The sequence below is a fragment of the Varroa destructor genome, unplaced genomic scaffold (assembly GCF_002443255.2).
Source record: "Varroa destructor unplaced genomic scaffold, Vdes_3.0 BEIS01000001.1, whole genome shotgun sequence".
NCBI classification, from domain to species: domain Eukaryota; kingdom Metazoa; phylum Arthropoda; class Arachnida; order Mesostigmata; family Varroidae; genus Varroa; species Varroa destructor.
Genome location: NW_019211454.1, coordinates 71,346,340 through 71,364,737, shown reverse-complemented (window position 1 = coordinate 71,364,737; position 18,398 = coordinate 71,346,340). Strand labels below are relative to the sequence as shown.

The window sequence follows — 18,398 nt, the reverse complement described above, 5'->3', positions numbered from 1 at the left end:
TTGCTGAAACGAATCATACAAGATTCGACAAATAAAAAAAATCAACGCATGTGACTGAGCAAACATCGACTACAGTTGCAATGAACATGCTCAATTTAGACTATTGTATTGGCGAGGTATTTAACTTCATCCTGCACCAATCCATCAACGGTACGCAATGCGTTCAAATAGGGAGCCAGTTCTATCTTAAGGTCACTGTAACCATTAGTGTGATTTGGCCGTTAGTATGTAGTGTACTATGAAATTATAATTTCCATTCGTCGTCCATCATGGACAGAGGTACTCCTTAGTTGATTGTGACGAATTGTAGCATAGGTAATTTAGCTACTGTAAATACCTATTAACATAATTCATTTTTTCGTCCTGAGGATTATTCTATTCATTACAGTATTACTCCTATATTATTCTCAGAGCAAACATTTTAATTTATGTATTTATAGAGACTGCATTTATAGGCTTGTGACTTTTCTAGCATCCTGTATTTAGCACGCACAACTTTATTTATCTGGTACGGTTTGGTTTTGCAGCACGACACAATCACTAAAAACTGATCACTACAATTACCGAATCGGATGTTGCTTAATTTATTTAAGCTTCAACAGCTCTGTGGCCTAGAATAGAACTTGATGTTCGAATGAATTCCAGTAGCAACTACATGTCATAATATCGCACGTAAGGAGGCAGAGTAATTCATCAACACATTATTTCTGATATAAGTCTATTAGAGACGAGAATAATCCTGGTTACTGTATTGGTAAACTGGTTACATACCAGCGCCGAATCATGTATAAGCCTATCCTTCATAATGGATTTCCTTTTGATTTATGCAGTAAGTAGTAGTTTATGCAACACGCTCAAACAACATTAAATTTATGCCTTCTACGGCTGGTACGGTAGAGTTTATATTATATATATGAACATTAATGATGACGGCTGTCAGCGGGAACTCACGCACTCCAACAGTAGTAGTAGTATGGATCAGAACGTGCACTTATCTGGCTAATTTGAATAGGCGCTGCGAATTTTCACTGTGATACGATGTTTAGTGATTTCTTCTTTTGCTATTGCTTCTAGTTTAAAGCAGTGATGTGCAGTTCAATGGAAGTCTGTGTTAAATGCAGAGCGTTTGTATTTAAGAAGTGACTTATCTCTAAATTATTAATTTATCCACATATTTTACATACTATATTAGTAATTCACTTGCTTATCGCGAACTAGGGTGCTCGTTTAAGACTCCTTTGTCACTTACATTACTTGTACTTAAATTAGTATGAAAAATGCTTAAAACCATAATGCGCGCGTAGAATGTCACTCTTGAATATTCTTCATAATGCCCGACACGGCCTTTGCGAAGGATTGCGTTTGTAGTCAATGTTAGTCGCTGCTGCTCGTACGACGCTAAAAAAGGTCAAGTCACTATACATTGCTTTCTTTTTATTCGAGACCATAACGGTTTACTCAGTTTTGCTTGGACGAGGTGTCCCTAACCTGTTGAACGTAAGTGAAATGACTGCACTTTATGCAACTCTCTGTAACTTAAAACTGATTTTAACTACCAACAACTAAGTACGACTAATATCTTTCAGTTGCCTGTGACTTCAACGTTGTTTAAAAGCTGCTGACGTACGTAGTTAATATGCTTTGATTCTTCTCAAAGTATATATATTTTGAGAAGGGTCAAAGCATGTTAAATAAGCAGATTAAAATTATTTTTTTTTAAATAGTTAAAAAAACAAATAGATTTTGCTTCAGATTAAGTTTGTATTTGATCTAAATCCAAACAATACTACTACATTATATTACAAAACGGTTACATTTACTGTCGAGAGAAATCCTTACTTTTTTTGCATTTTAATCTTAACGGAAGTTGTGGAACAAATGTTACTATTTTTTTAAGTGCTACTTTCGCTCAAAACAACGCGCACAACTTTATTTTAGCAGAACTTGCCTGACCGAATCGCTAAGGGCCTCCGATATGACACGATTTACATGTACAAGTACCGCAGAAAATGACAGACCGCTAATCCTAATCCCGAAAAGATGATTTTCACCACAGGCCATATAGAGAATTCTCATTGAAACGGTCGCAAACAGTAACTTTGTTGTCACGAAAAATAGTAAAATTAGCTGAGTTGTCGGTGGACATTTGCATGTAAGAATTCCTCCAAATAGACATTACGATATATCTGGTAGTGTTTTGAAACAGAGTATCCGAACAAGTGCATACTGCAGAACTTTACTATTTTTATTATTTATTGTTAAAATGTTGTTAATCTTCCAATTATGAAACGCACAAAAAAGAATACTTTCTTAACAGTTGCACCCTATTGTGCCGAACTGTAAGTTTTTAGAGCTGGCAACTCCCAGGTGAACTTAAGGATATGCAGTATCGTGTTTTAGTAAGATAGCTACTTTTTGAAGAGCTTATCACATCACTTAGCCATTTATAGGTCGACCATTTTCTTTGCGTGGCAGGGGAGTTAATAGATCGGATTTCCAGTTAAACGAGAATCTTTTGAAATGTCGTTTTGACATATTCAGTTCAGACTACACAAGGGAAGTATCTACTAGCTGTATAGGGCTAAATTCGTTAGCACTGCAAGCGACCACGTTAACATTGCATTATCTCCAAGGTAAATTTGATAATGGTCCTATGATTTGGCGGAGTAAATGGACGCAGTGAAATCATTTTCTCAAAAGGTTTTTAAAGGCATTTTACAACTTGAACTTAAAAAATATCTTAAACGCTTATTCCTCCGTGTACCCCATATTATCTGTATTTTTGTTAATCAATTCGAAGCTTTGACTTGCACAAATAATATATCTACGTTAAATCAATGCAAAATAGAATTGAAAAATACATCTGTAGCTTTGCTAAACTGGGGCATATGCTAAGCCTTTTCTGACTATCAGCCGTATTTCAGCTTTTTGCTTGCTCGCTGGTCAAGAATTAGGGTGGATCGGTATCGACTAACTAGCTTTAATTCGGATTATACCAAATCTTTATTCTAATTAATAAAACCATCTATGTTGTTTTCATCAGTACTTGGGGGAAAAAGGTTTGGCCTTCAATACAAGAAGCAGTATAGAAGGTTCAATTACCGAAAGGGTCGTTAAACTGATAACCGAATTTTGCCCACACATCAAATAACGAATGAGTGGTGTTATTTTGTATGTTATTAGATGCTAGAATATTTCTCTAGCTGGATTATTTTGACACGAAACATTACCCTCCCTCAGTAAACCGAGAATCAACTTTGGAAAACAGAACAATAACTATTGTTATTATATATCGTGATCCATGCGTCGGATTATACAAGTGCATTTGTGTATATAATAAGCAAAGTGTGGGCGAATTACCATGTTTTAGCCCGTTGAAATGGACTGCAGTTACCGCAGCGCATTAACCGTACGACAGTTACCACTCCGTTATCTGTCGGCCTAATCTGCGCAGCACCATCATATTATTCCTGCTGTCCAGAAGTGCTGAAGAGTTGTATTGTGCCGTGGGCTTACGTTGGACATTGTGTATGTTGTAGTATTAGCAGTCATGAAACTGTCATAAGGGAGAGGAGAATGTCGTGCTTCATAGTCAGCATTACGTGACACTTAAAAACACTACGCTTCGTGGGTGTAAGAAAAGACGATCAAAATGCCGGCCGCTGTTGCCCGCCTGGTTTTCCTCTGATCTGGCCGGCCATAATCAGAATATTTCGCTTCGATCTGACGACGGTGCACTGCAAGCAATGTAACCATTCAACTGTGCTGAGAGAGAGTTATACCTGCATGTTTTGTTCTTTTTGAAGAACAGTCGCTTAGAAGATCCACTACAGTCCTTTGAACCACCTTTGGATTGCTTCAGCCGTGTATAACAAATTGACATGAACTTAGTGCTTACACAGGCTTGGCAGGCAAAAAATCTGCAAGTAGTAAGATTGCGATTTCAATTAAGATGATACGCTAGAGAACGCATTCGCTACTTATTCGTCATATTTAGTGGTACCATTCTGGTTTTCGCTAGAAACATTGTTAAACTCAGTTGGTGGACCTGCAGTATTAGGCGAAAGTTTTCGTGTTCGTATTACGACGGCGGTGTCGTCGAGCGCCACCTTTCATCTCTTAGACGTGATTCTCGGCGCGAAGAAGCCATCTGTGATAGCTCAAGTAAGTACGCGTTTCCTTTTCACCTAACGACCAATGATCATAAATTGTCGCTCAGCAGGATCTGATGGTATTTTGCCTGTTTTTTTTTCTAAACTTCTTCTAGTCTTTGTTTTGCCTATTTCTAAATAACTGATTGATTTCTGTAATATTTCCTTTATATCTGATTTCAGTCAAGTAGCGCCCGAGGCCAATACTCAGTAATAGAAATCATGCAGTGGAGCTCCCAAACGAGTGCCATTCAAGCAAATCAGACTGCTTGATCTCTCGTTTTTTATTGTTCTGAAGGCTTGACAACTCGTATAATGGGGGACTGTGCATTGCCGGGTACAACGATGCGAGCAGTCGTACAAGGTTATTTCGGATATTCCTCCATCGTATTCCGTGCTACCATTCTACATACGATACAGTATTATTGACAGTTATTTTTTCACTATTAGAAATCTTATTTTTATTCGCACGCCAAGTAAACGAGTATATAAGCCTTTCTTCTTTACCCCTGTCGACCGCCAAAGCAACCGGACCGATCGTACCTACGCAACTTGTTCGTCCAAATGCCCGAATACAACCTAGTAATTCGGTGTGTCCATCAGAAGAGACGTGCGGCAGCCATAATAATTAGTCGATCGACATTCTTGCATGGTCCTTATTCCCGCCGCCTACAGATGGCGATAAGGTGCGACAGCTGATGCAAGCAGCAATACTAACAGTAGCGATCCCGAACAGACACTTTATTGACTCAGGTTCGATTACAGCGCCACCCTCGGCGCGCAATGGAGGCCTCCTCTCGAACGTCCTGCTGTCGAGCGGAACTGAACGGGCCAGCTGCCGTTGCGGTCATCGGCAATGCCGCCAGTGTTAAACAGATCGCTGGACCGCAGACAGACCGCCATAGCAGCCGCGGCCGTAGGGTGCCACCCTTAGCAATGTGGAACAAATAGAGGGAGGAGCAAAGATTCTGCCGTCGGTCGAAGCGTATGTTTCACATACAGTCCTATGTAAAGAATCTGCCGGCTTCGAATCAGACTTAATTGTCTCGTCGTCAGCTACTTGTGTAGGGAACAGCCTTAGCAGTACAAAACCTACTTTCAGAATAAACGGATCGGTTCAGTGTTTTGTCTGACAGTTGCTCGACCGAAAACTTCGAACTTTACACTGTCTGCTAATTTCCGCTCTCGCGGCCGCCGCGTTCCACGTGCCAGTGCCGGTGCTGCCAGGACTACTTTCAAGCCGGTGGAATAGAAATAGGCAAGACAAAAAATGGAAAAAAAAATAGGCGCTTAGGTTTGAGCTAGCTTTGAACAAAAAAAGTTATACCTGTCTGGAGTTCTCCGGACCGATCTGCCGTTTTCAAAGGATCGAGTCTCTGTGAGGAAGTTAAAGTTTGCTTGCGGTGAGTTTGCTTTCGAAACGATTGTTTTTGTTTTATGTGCCAGCTTCAGTGGATGCTTTACCACTCACAAGTAATTCCAACTTGTTCCACTATTAATAGCTGACAATTTTTCAAGTTTGTTCCTGTATATTTAAGTGCTTCTATTTCTTCAAAGCTGATCAGAAGCGAGTCATAGTAAGTTGTTCACCTGTAAGTAAAGAATCCTTTTCGGCGGGTATTCAGACGGGCGCTTGATGGTCTTTCTGCTCATACGGTAACTCTTATTTTCGCCTTTTCACCGCTCTTTTCAACAGAGCCCTGTTCTGTTCATATGCTCCTCGTGCAGCTACGCAACAGCTGACATTTAAATGTTTATTCCATATATGACCAAGCAATATGTGGTACGGAAATGTTTCTATTAAAGTTATTTTTGCACGATAAAGTTTCTGTTTTAACCAGAATAACCTAATAGGTCAATTGGGAATACATATATGGTATATATTCTCATGTGCTCAAAAGTGTGATGGAAATTGTTTACGCTCTACTCATCATAGCCAGGTTCGTAACAAGTGGAAAGCTGTCGTTTACTTTTACTTTTATAATATTTGAAATCATAGAAAGGATAGAGAAGCACAATTAATGGATCGATGCAGTGCTCCATTGACCTGAGAAATCGTTATTTAAATAACAGGTAGAAAAGTTAGTGTTCGTATTATCTGATTGTAACTTGTTGGTGGACAGCGAAAGCAATATTTACTTTGTCCCTGCACATTTTCTCATGCAGGCCATATGGCTATTGCTTGCCACCGTAGAAACTGCTACAGTAGTAGTGGAAAAGTTGGCTGGCTTTGAATAGCCTCGGCCTGTATTGTTGCTTCCTTCTTTACGTGTCCCCTTTCCGTCTGTCAGTGTGTGCCTATCAGAGATCTTCCCGTTGCTTTCAGTCACAGAATCCTTTACGCACAGTGTCGAAGCCGTCCCACCGGCCTAAACAAGAAACGCTTTTCTATATCAACTTGAACTTGTGAAAAATTATTATCCAGAACAAGCTCTGTTTAGCTTATTGTTGCAACTTAATTTCTGTGCACAATTGTCGAACCGTATGGCTACGCAAAATATATGCACGCCTCACGTCATGCATAGTAAACTATGAACATGTGTCAAGATCTCGTTGGATAGGCAAAGAGCAAACACCGTCGTGGAAAATGGCTAGTTAAAAGATTAATGCTTTTTTGTATCCTGTATCTATCTATATAATATTCAACCAATTGTCATAAAAGTGTACTAATGTTGCTGCTGATTCATTTTTGAGAACCATATGATACGTACCTTAAGGTAACGGTAAACGGCATAGTCCTGACAGTGAACACCGGTATAATTGCACGCAGATGAAATAATCGATGCGTACACAGGAACTAGCAGCTGAAAGGTCCATCACACTAAATAAAGGAAACGACTATATATACTATATATACATACGAGCCTTGAATTAAAAGTGTGACCCATTAAAATTTTTTACTTACCACTCATTAACGTAGCACTTACGTGCGGATCCGTTTTCCTCATGGAAGAAAAGTACTTTTGCAATCTTTTTATTATCCATCATCCTATTAGAAATGGATTGGACTTTAAACAATCCATGGAATGATACTTATTTGATTTAATGATTCAGCTATTAAGCTTGTTTCATATTTAAGCAAACATAGTTTTAGGTAGCGTACAGTGCAGCTCTGCAGAGCGTTATTAAATTTGGAGAGGTATGAAGAAAGTTGTTGTTGGATTATATTCTTCATACATCCGAGATTAAATTAGGATTACTGAAAATCAAAAATGTGCAGTTACTGACGATATGTGACTGATATCGGCGATACCTTCGATTTTGTAATTTGCAGCATCTCTATACATGTCATGGTGCCCAATCCATACATGATGTCTACATGAACCCAGACCTAAGCACATGGTACTTAGGGTTTAGTAGATGAACGTCCCACAATACCAGGGAAATATTTAACAGTGAAGACTAAGCTACATAATGCGTTAGTCCTTAATTTTTAGTCCTTTAGATGACAAAGGCCTCGCAAATCTTCTACTCGCATTGCTGTGTTGTAGGCTGAAATTTTACGTCCTCCTGATATCTTAGTGGGTAACGTATTTGTTTCGTAGTATTAGGGACACGTTGTGGTCTAGGTTCGAAGCCGGGTTCAGATACACGCTTCGTTTCGTACTGAGAGCCAGCTGCCTGAGATGATACCTAACGGCGATTTCAAACGTAAAACTCGAAACAGCGGCTAGAATTATGATAGTAGTAATAATCATAATAAGAGTAATGAGAACGAAGAAGATTTAGCTGTTAGGCTTCCGCTAATTTAGCTGTTTTTCGACATTAGTAGAAGACGACAATTTGCATCGCTTAAACGCAGGAAGTACTACCTTTAGGTAGATACGTAATGTCCTGGTACTGACCTGCTGCCTGTACTTGCAAAATGTTCACATTCGTGACCATTAGCCATATTCAACCTAACCCAGCTTACAACATACAGTATAAAAGTTTGTACTGCGATCCATTTTCACCAAAAATAAAGACGGTATACTTTGTCTCTGGTACGGTTCAAACTCGATTTTATTTTGTATGAAAACCAAAGGGATAAAAACAAGTTAACCAGCTTCATTAAGATAGATACTAGTTCCACTAAGAACAGAAAACGAGATTGTTTCCGACTAGTAATGTAATAATGGGCAGCAATTTTTTAGAACTTCACGGTTACTTGTTATATGGCTCTGATGTTGATCCAAAATTTGTTCAAAACGGTCCTTTATCAAAAACATAATGAAAAGAGAGCGAGAGATTTCACGCAGTTCTATTAGAACTATTCTGTTCTATTTTCACACGCCTTAGGAGACACGGGCTGTTGTGGAGCCGGGACGTAATGAATTTACTTAAGCATCCAGCGACAGGAAAGCTACTTCAGACTCGAATCAGTTAGTAAATTTAAAGTATGCCCAACTAGAGGCGGCTTGAAAAAATTCGAATGAGATCACGGTGCAAGCAGGCTATGGGTTGCCTCGAAACCATTGTAACTTTTAAACTGATGGCGTTTTAAAATACGCTTTAGGCAAGTTGGACCTAAGGAAGAAACAATTTAGTACGATTACTGTTTAAGAGATGCAGATCGCTGAGACTCTAGAAACAATCTCTTTGGAAAATATGTATGAATATATCTATGGCAAGGGGGTGTGGCTGATCAGCAGCGCAAACTGAGTCCGCAAAGGTCTGCAAATTGCAAAAAAAAAACTTATTGGGTGCACCATTCTAAATGCTTAGCTTGCTATTGACGGGGGAAGCCTATACAATAACTGCGAAGACTTCGGAATTGAACACCTTGTACGCGGACTCATATCTGATAGAAGTCGCGGGCGTAGAGCCCTTCCTAAGCGTCCCGCTGTTCCCCATTTGAGTGATGCATGGAGCAGGCCCGGCGTTTAGCCTTGCAAAAGTCGCTATCAGGGAAAGGCGAAATTATGTCCTTGTTCTGTTTGTAATTGATATTATGGAAGGTACGCACTGTAGTCGTTGCGCCTTATGCGCCAGAAGCCATTTTCCAATTCACGATGCGTTTGTTTTCAGAAGGAATGTTCCATAATGCTTCAGAATTGTTGCGAGCCGCAACAGATTAACCAGACCAATAGATAAGTTGCTATCGAAATCAAACAATGCTTTTGAGGATAGAGTTGTATTTGGGAGCTTTCGGTTGTGCGATAGGGTCGATACCAAGACGAGAATGTAAGTGGTTGTGGTGTTTGGTATTCTAAGCACCTCCGCTCGAGGGCTCGCTTCTACGCATGCTGTGAAGTAGGTCATGTGTCTTGTAGACGGGTCATGCAGATTATTGCAAAACTTAACGAAAAGCATAACGAAACGGTCCGTTTATTCGCTGAGTGAGAGACAGGGCATACTGAGCTTGATGAAGGCTTTTCGCCTCGTATGGATTTCGAGCAATTGCATTTGCTAGACGCGCTTCTCCGTCTGCAAAATTTCAAATAGGAGAGACCTCATGCGTCACCTCTAGTGTTTCATTGTCTGCCTTTATTTGAAATGTGAATTGACGAATCTATTATGCATCGTGCGGATATTGAGCTCCGAAATTGATCAACAGCTTCTAGATTGAGATGTGCCATGGTTTTTACAAGCGAATCAAACGGACAAAGATTGGGAAGGTAAAGTTATTTTCTTCATTAGGATCTGTACGAAAGTTAATGCGACAATTCAGCCATGTGCGGTCGAGCACAGTGTATTCTGAAAATATAATGCAGTACTTTATGATTAATAATACTAGCGCAACACTAATGTCATAGATCTACCAGACTAGAAATCACTGCATTTGAAAAGAGGATATAGCCAAATCCTGTTTCATTTCACAGCAGTTCAAAAGTCGACCCAGCTACGTCCCGAATATCGGAATCTATCGCAACTTCTTGCTTGTCGTTAAGCATTGACTGGGTATTCAATTAACGAGTATTTTTTTTATTTTTATTTTTCTCTCCTTTATCTTTATTGATAGAAATCCATCAACTGGGTTGTCTAAATGATTCTGACGCGGCCCCGAATAACACTTTTAGAACCATAGTCTCTGTATGAGTGCGCCTACGTGCAAAACCTAGGTATGAATAATAGTTACGCAAAAGGTTGACATCCTCGCTTGGCCTAGGTAAGTGGTATTACATAGATAGTTTTTTCTCCACAAAACTATATATATATGGAGTGTATTTATTTTCTAGATGAATTAGCTAACTCAATCAATTAGTTAGATCATGGCTGCACTGAAGGTCGATTTTGGCATCTGCCTCTGGGCATCGATTGGTTTATTTACCAGGAATATGAACGGTTCATTCTCGGAGATATTTCTGTGACTTGCGAATTCGAATTTAATCTGCCAAGCTTGCATATGACCATATTACTGCCACGCCATTTAAGGGACGATATGCGTATGAGAAATAAGCTATAGGAGACAAAGCAGAAATGTGGTTTTCGAATCATCTTCAGGTAAATGCGCGCCATTTTTGTAATCAGTAGTCTGTTATACGGAAACGAGCCGTAAAATAACGCCTGTTACCTCGTCATACATGAACGAATCCCTTTGTACGATGCCGTGGGAAATTGGCTCATGTATGCATTCATAAGGATTTTCAATGGTTGGCGTTCTTCTAGCTGATAACGTATCGCCTGTGAAACGTAAGTCTTGATGTAACGGGCTATTCAACAGTACCGAAGTGAAACAAATACACCAGTGGCAAAAACTATGTCCAGAAAGCAAGCCAAGTGATAGATCACCCCTTTATATGCAACATCCGAATGCTTTTAACTTTTGTGCCTATAATCGCTTGTTAGAAATCGGTTTAAATAAGCTTTTTTTTTTCGCAATTTTCGCGATAGTAGGAACACCATAGATAGGTGTTTATATTCGCAAGCGATTTATAGTAGTCTATTGCGTGAGTAACATTAGTAGACAGCGTAGTATTTCGTAACAAAGCCAAACAGGGTTGCATGGCACAATCTATCGCGAACCAACCAACATCCGGTGTAGCAAGGGACTGTTTCTTCTAATCTTCTTGAAGTGTCTCACCAAAGAACCGTGAAAGAAGAAGTCGATGGAAATCAATGTACAGTAGCAAATGCGCTCAATAACCCCTTATTAGTTTACTCCAAAAAACACTATGCGTGTTTTACCACCGTCTATGCTCCGCAGGTTTATAGCAAAGCGAGGCATTCCATAATGTAATCTAATGAGATAATTTATCCAGTTTATTGACCATTCTGATTGTAGCAAGTGGACATTCACGTGACTCAACTAATTGCATTAAACGAGAACAAAGGCGCTCGTTTACTGTAAAACAAAGTGAGAGAGACGTGATACAACTCTACCACAAATGGATGGCTTAATTGGGTTCACGAGCTCAATGGCTTGCTAATGCTATTAGAATAACTGCAACGGCTTGATATTTGATTGATTATCAGTGTACGTTAGGGCTGCCGGATGTTTAATAAAACACTTTATTGTGGTCCTATGTCCAAACAAATCACCGTATCTCGAAGACAACCCATAGCGGATTTACACATGATAAGAACAAGATATAAATACGGCGGGTGGATATAGTTAGTCAATGTTCGGTACATCATAATCACTAAGTAAATTGTGGTACAAAAATTAGCGTCGCCATTTTTGTACCACAATTCGTAATGCCTATTGTAATACAAAGTCACTAATTCACAATAGTGTATTGCGCTCTTGGGTAGATTCAGCGTTACGCAGCCTGGAAATTAATAGTTTCTTTAATTAATTAGTAGTTAAGTTCTAAGCAAGCTACTGCTTATTCGCGCTTCGTCCACGGAAGTTGTTTCTTGTGCTGACTGAGACAAAATAACGTGTCTTAATGACCTAGCTTGATAAAAAACAACGCTACAACGAAATTTACCCTCAAAATTATGCTAAATAATTCCTTTTACCTCACGGTTGTAAAACAAACGTGTTTCTAATTACAGTTAAGATATCTGAAAAGCAAGGAGGTTCAGTATGATCAATAACATTTGTAGCGCAGGCTCAGATCTTAACACTATACCTTGAAGTCTTTATAGAAGCTAATCTCATGTCCTGTTTTTGGCTCATGTTTACACATTGACATTTCTTTACCTGTATATATATATATATATATATATATATATATATATATATTTTACACATTGATGATTCCTAGAAGTGGCTATAAGAATTTCTAATTATGATTCCTGAAGCCCGCAGTCCTAGATAGCGTTACGTGTGACCAGATGAAACACTACCCATGAGAATTTGCTCATTCGTTGATTGTAGAATGTGCTTCTAATCTATTGGGAGGCGAGGCGATTTGGCCCTCTTCACTAAAAGATATAGCGTAATTCAACATTGGGAGTCGATATCAAATGTAGCATTTCGATTCAATTTGTTCGACAAGTGTTTGTAAATAGAAAGAATAGCTGGCCACCTTTATACTATCACCACTAAACGAATCACTTGAGTGCACTGTCTCTCTGCTGATCAGGTTATTCTTTCATCGAAACTATATTTATGATAAAGAATGCAAGAAAAAAATTAAGCAATAATTTGGTACTGATGTTTCCGTTATTGTGTCGGTCATTGGTCATCTGGGTCAATTGCTCACCGTGGGTGCGTGTGTCTACTTATATCTGAATTTTATCGAATGCTTTACGCCACGTTTCGTAACTTTTCAATTCAGCCTCTGATTCTTAGATAGCAGGTTTTTCTCTTCTGATGTAATAACTTGAACCGGTGGGGAACTTTTTGTAACCAAAGTCCGTTTCTCTCTTGCAAGTAGACGCATGCTGAGTTCGCCTCGTGTTCATTTTTTCAAATCAGACAGATCGTTAGACAAATTAACACGATCGTAGCAAAACGATCGTGTTAATTTGTCTGAGTCTCGCACTCCGAATTGCATCAGCGAAGTTCACCTGTCACGTCGGGAAACGCAGACTATTCACGTTCAGCAGTTGCTATCGTCGGTGCGTGTGAAGGCACTAACACGAGAAACGAATCAAAACGTGGTATCTAATAATCCCGCCTAAGTCAGTGCTCGTTTCTCATTACGAAAATTCATGGCCATACATACATTGATGCATATATCTCAAGCGCTTTTTGTTTATAGAGCCGGTCAAAGTAATAGCCACAAGCACTTCGTCGTCGGGTGCAATTTTTTTTTCATTTTCTAATAAAATTCGCGATAGCTCAGTATATTAATTCGTTGTATACACATCACTTTGTACTTCGCCCGTTACTTTTGCAACAGTTGTTTCCAACCACCTAGCTTAAAATAGGTCAGTCATAAGCTGAAAATGAATAGCGTTTGGGTCTTCGGTTATGGAAGCTTAATATGGCGTCCGGGCTTTGATTACGAAACTTCGATGGTAGGATATGTTAAGGGATTTGAGCGCGTCTTCTACCAAGGAAACGACAAGCACCGAGGATCGCCACAAAGGGTAAGTTGGCATAAATAATATGTTTTTCACTCTCGACAATTCACCCTAAGCAAAAATAGGTTCGACTAGGTAGATGCAAATCAAGACGTTTAACTCATGAAGTAAGCCAATACGGCTACACTGTATTACGGTGGGTTAGTTTTGTGATGATTATGAAATCAATAGCGACTTGTATTGATTTCATTGAACGGAATGCTTCTCACGTAAAAATCAATGAAAAATCTGTGTACAAAACAAGCATACCATCTTACGATATGCTCATCACGTTGATTTTAGATCTAATACCTAAAAGTATGCGCATGAAGGTTCTTCACTTCACGAATGACAAATGGTTACATAATTATCTAAGTGCTCAGAGTATTGGCTGTTATCCTAATATATGTTGAATACTCAAAATTTAGATTTTTTAAAATTTCTTTATTATAAAAAATTCACTACTACATTGTTTTACTACTAATTCACTAGTAATTTGGCATGGAGCTTCATTTTGTTACAGAGAAGACGTCATATCAGCGGTTTAGCTGGCCCTATCTTACATATCGCGATAACACAATTTTACTCATTACAGCTTGGCCGCGTCGCCACTATGTTAAAGAACGAATACGTAAGTATACATACTAAAATTTCATAGAGTATCTATAACATCTACTGCATTGCAGCAACTTAGATACAATCATATCTAATAGTAGAAATGTATAAACATGTTGCTCAATGTACCTGAAACAGTGAATTTTATTGATATCTAACCGTATATGCGTGCATAATGATTTATTGCAGTCTGTAGTTTGGGGCCGGGCGTTTCTTGTGCAGTTGAATAGTGACAGGTCGCGTCCAGGAAACTGCCCGCTTGCTTACCTTGATACCCGGGAGTCAAAGGAAGGTGGTTACGTTACCTTGACAACGGCGTTTTATCCCAGGTAGTATAAACAACTGTGTAACATCAGATGTATTGAGCTTTGATTCGCTAACAGCTTTTCAGCAGTTTATGTAGTGTAATAAATTTTTTACTAGCTTTTTTTTTTGGACAGAGATTAAAGGATCGAGTCAAAAGTTAAGATGATATTTGTTCTATTCCTACGATGACATCTGCTAAAAAGTTCTTCTATCTATTTCCAGCAAATATCTTACTGTAATCAGATTAACGAATATTTTGTATTTACCTGTTAGCAGTGTTATATATTTACTGTCAAGATGAAATCAACATAGAACTGATTGCATTTTTTGCCCTATACATTTGGTAAAGAGAAAAAAAAAGGTCTAGGCCTAAGCAAATCTAAAAATTTAATTTTTTTCCACGCAAATTTTCTCTTCGTTTATTAAGTCAAATAACATGTTATGTAAATTATTTAATATTCATGAAACTTGTAACATTTAATATCTGTAACTTTGAAACATATGCTCAAATTACCAATGCTTTCCCATCTTTTGACACTTCAATATATCCTACTACTTATCAGTACGTTTTTATTCATTGTTCCTGTTGAAACTGCGCATTCCAGGGCATTGCATCAGGCCCCGTTCACAGCTCGTGTCTACGTCGCGTTGCCTTCTAATCCTCTTTACCTCGGCCCAAAGTCCTACCCGGAAATGGCGCGAGAAATTGTTCAAAGTCAAGTAAACTTTTCTTCAAACAACAGAACGATATGTGTATTTAGCCTTCAGCATAGTTCCATTTGAACGTTGGTAGGATCAAGATTGTCCTCGTGATGGCTTAGTGGTAACACCAAGGCGCTTTAGGTTTGAACCTCGGTGTAGGCGCATTTTGATTCTCCAGAAAAACCTAGAGTAATTGAAAAGACGATGATGAGTCTATTTATATTTCCTTCTACTGCTTTCTATCTAAGGAACTTGTACTGAGCCCTCCGCTATTCTGGCAGGTTCTCGAAACAAAAAATTAAACATCAGCTTGAAGCCTGTAGCAGAAGGGACATCAGCCGAGAGGCTAGCCTTTCATGTATTTCCTTTTTGGTTTAATAATTTGATACTGCACATAGTTGAATTAAGCCGATAGTCTTGGTGACATTAAACTGTCGAAGTAAATTAAAAAAATCCATATAACCTTCTATGGAAAATCACATGGATTTTATAAGACTGTAACGTTTATGGCGTAAAAATGATCATTGTGGCATAGTTTCAATTACAACAGAGAAAACTACTAATATTACATTGACGTGGGTTAACGGGATGGTTGGGACGCCTGAGCTTCTGGCTGAAAAATATCAGTGCTTCGTATCTCGTCCATGACAAACAAGTGCTAAACAAGTTATGTAAATAAAGCAAATTATGTCGAGTTTCAGCTAATTGTACATTGTTTTACAATATCTGGTCCTTCCTTAGGGCGAGTGCGGTCCAAATGTGGAGTATGTATTAAATATAGCCGACTTTATGCGGGAGGAAGTTTTCGGTATTGATGATGAGCATCTCTTCATGTTAGAAATGCACATCCTCATAGAATTAGCTAACCGGGCAGAAGAGGAGCAGAGCTTTCAAGCGCAACTGGTAAGTACTACCGGTATATCATCTTTGGTCGAGACACCTAAAAACCATAATGGTTAGTGATAAATTTAACTCATATAACTTTTAACGGAATCCCGTATAACAGATTGCCGTTTGTTATATTAAATATGTGGCCATCTTTGCATCCGAAAGTTGGGGAAATAATGTCAAATGGAACAAAATTAGCTGTTGATAAGTACCATAACAGTCTTGGAATGTCTTCACTCACAGTTAGGATGAGATATTTGCAGGCTACTAACTCTTTTGTTTCAAACGATCTTAAACGGACGATTTCTGAAATACATACTTGAGAAATGTAGTAAAAACAGGTGCTGGCTCAAAAATGCCATGCTTTTTTTCAGCATTCACTCTTTGTGTACTTCAAATGTATTGTTTACGTCCGCCAGCGCCGCTAGGTATTCAGTGGTAACTGTGCCTGCCTGCCTGCCCGGATTCGAACCTATGTCACCATGCGTGCCTAACCTTTGCAGGCAAATATGTTACCCATTAAGCTGCCACGAGGGCTGATGGCAGTCGCGCGATAGCTAGCATTTGCAATAGGTGATAGTTGTTCCTGAACTTTAATTAAAAATCCTGCCCTGCCTTTCAGGAAAGGAAACATTCCTGGTGCTCAAAACTGGCTATATGCAATTCTCTGCAAGGATCCAGGGAAAGCCTGTCAGAGATAGCGAGTGCATCCGGGGCGTCCTCTAGCAAATATGGAGCAATAAAAGGCTCTTCACATGGAGAAACTTCTGAAGATTTCGTGTCCAACGTGGCCGCGAGAAAACTACGTTGTGTCGATATTTAACAAGACTTTTCCAATTTTTCGCTGCTTCCTGCTAGGGCGATAGAAGGATGGCGACTATTCTATCCATGGTGTAATGTTGTGCTGTTCCTCGTTCCTACGTTACCCATGTCTAAATTTTGTGTGTAAATGTTCCACAAATGGCGCTCAAGCGCTTTACGGCTTTGTTATAAGGCCCTGTTGTTTCTCGCAATTTGGTCCTTGTGCCAATGGCGAGGAATATCCGATGCTGCATGTATTCAGATCGCAGTATTTATATCTAGATAGATATGTACACGTATATATTAGTATTGATATTAATATGAATATTAACGAGATTTAAATACGTTCTTTTATAATCGGCGAACAGCCCAAAGTAATTGTTTCCAGTTGTCACGACTGATGTTTTTTTTCTATGTAATTTGCTGCTGCATAGCTGAACGCGAAATGATATAGTCTCCGTCTCAGAAATGCAGGAAGAGTTTTATAACCTAGTAGAAATCATGGTATGATATCTGGAATGCCATTTACAAAAAATGTGTTTTTTACGTTTAGGAATAAAACGCAGTAGACGATGTACATTGGTATTGTTCGACTGCCGACGAATGCGAAGTTCGAAAGTTGCTACGCTTGTGCAATTTTGATAGAAAAAGCTTTGATTTTATCAAAAACCTATATATATATATATATATTATGTGAAGATTTTTATCCAGCTATTATAGTATCACAGTTTGGGATCGATTGTCAATCTGTCTATGCATCTTCATGCATATATATTCTGCTTCAATGTAGCAAATATTTTGATCCGAACATTTGCCAGCCAAAGTTTATTAGACAAGACCATTCCAGTTCTAATAATAATGAAACTACTTATTTTAATAAAATAGAAATAATCACCAAGGCATATAAAGTAATGTAGTGAAAATTTATAGTAATAATAAATAGTACCTAGTAACATCATTAATTGTAATTTTCGGATTGACCTTTCCTCGATTCTTACTTGATTCAGTATCGTAAATAATAAAAACATTACCCCTTTTTAAATTTGTCATTATAATGAATAACAAAAATTTTCCGGGCAGGGAAATTTTAACCCATTTTCTTAACGCATAGTCTTTTACTATTACGCAATTTTAGGGACGAAACAAAAAGCCAATAGAATAAAGTTGTGAATCGAAGTTTATTAGCCATGCAAAGTGCTGTTTCTTTTTTAATTAAAGACATATGGATCTGTAATAAGTAAGTAGTGTGTGGCGAACAGCTTGTAACTGGTGCCTTAACTCATGAACAAGGTACCTCTAATTTTTTCTTAATCCTGATTGGCAGTTCTATTGAAATCTATTCCACCTCTGCTTCTATTAAAGCTACTGTATATATATATATATATATATATATATATATATATATATATATATATATATATTAAACGTGAAGTATTTTATTTTCTTCGCAAATCGGTGAGTCAAGATTGGATTATTTAAGTGACACAGGTAAGGAAACGAACTAAAATTATAAAAGCCTTTTTCTCTAAAAAAAAAAAACACTTCTGAAGTTTGATT

The 18,398-nt window shown here is 38.5% G+C and overlaps 1 protein-coding gene across 8 annotated transcripts; it reads left to right on the top strand.

Moving 5' to 3' along the window:
* The first annotated feature begins 3,469 nt into the window (after nt 1–3,469).
* LOC111246309 (glutathione-specific gamma-glutamylcyclotransferase 1-like) lies at nt 3,470–18,035 on the top strand. 8 transcript variants are annotated; one of them, XM_086977270.1, is made up of 8 exons: nt 3,470–4,164; nt 4,335–4,515; nt 13,489–13,556; nt 14,125–14,160; nt 14,334–14,473; nt 15,056–15,170; nt 15,894–16,055; nt 16,663–18,035. In XM_086977270.1, the coding sequence occupies exons 2-8, from the start codon at nt 4,467–4,469 to the stop codon at nt 16,861–16,863; spliced, it is 771 nt and encodes a 256-aa protein (XP_086833396.1). In that variant the 5' UTR covers nt 3,470–4,164; nt 4,335–4,466; the 3' UTR covers nt 16,864–18,035. The 8 variants fall into 8 exon arrangements, with proteins under 8 accessions (XP_086833396.1, XP_086833394.1, XP_086833397.1 ...); XM_086977268.1 differs by having other exon boundaries at nt 3,479–4,164; nt 13,367–13,556; XM_086977271.1 differs by lacking the exons at nt 3,470–4,164; nt 4,335–4,515 and adding exons at nt 4,522–5,554; nt 10,575–10,763.
* The last annotated feature ends 363 nt before the right edge of the window (nt 18,036–18,398 follow it).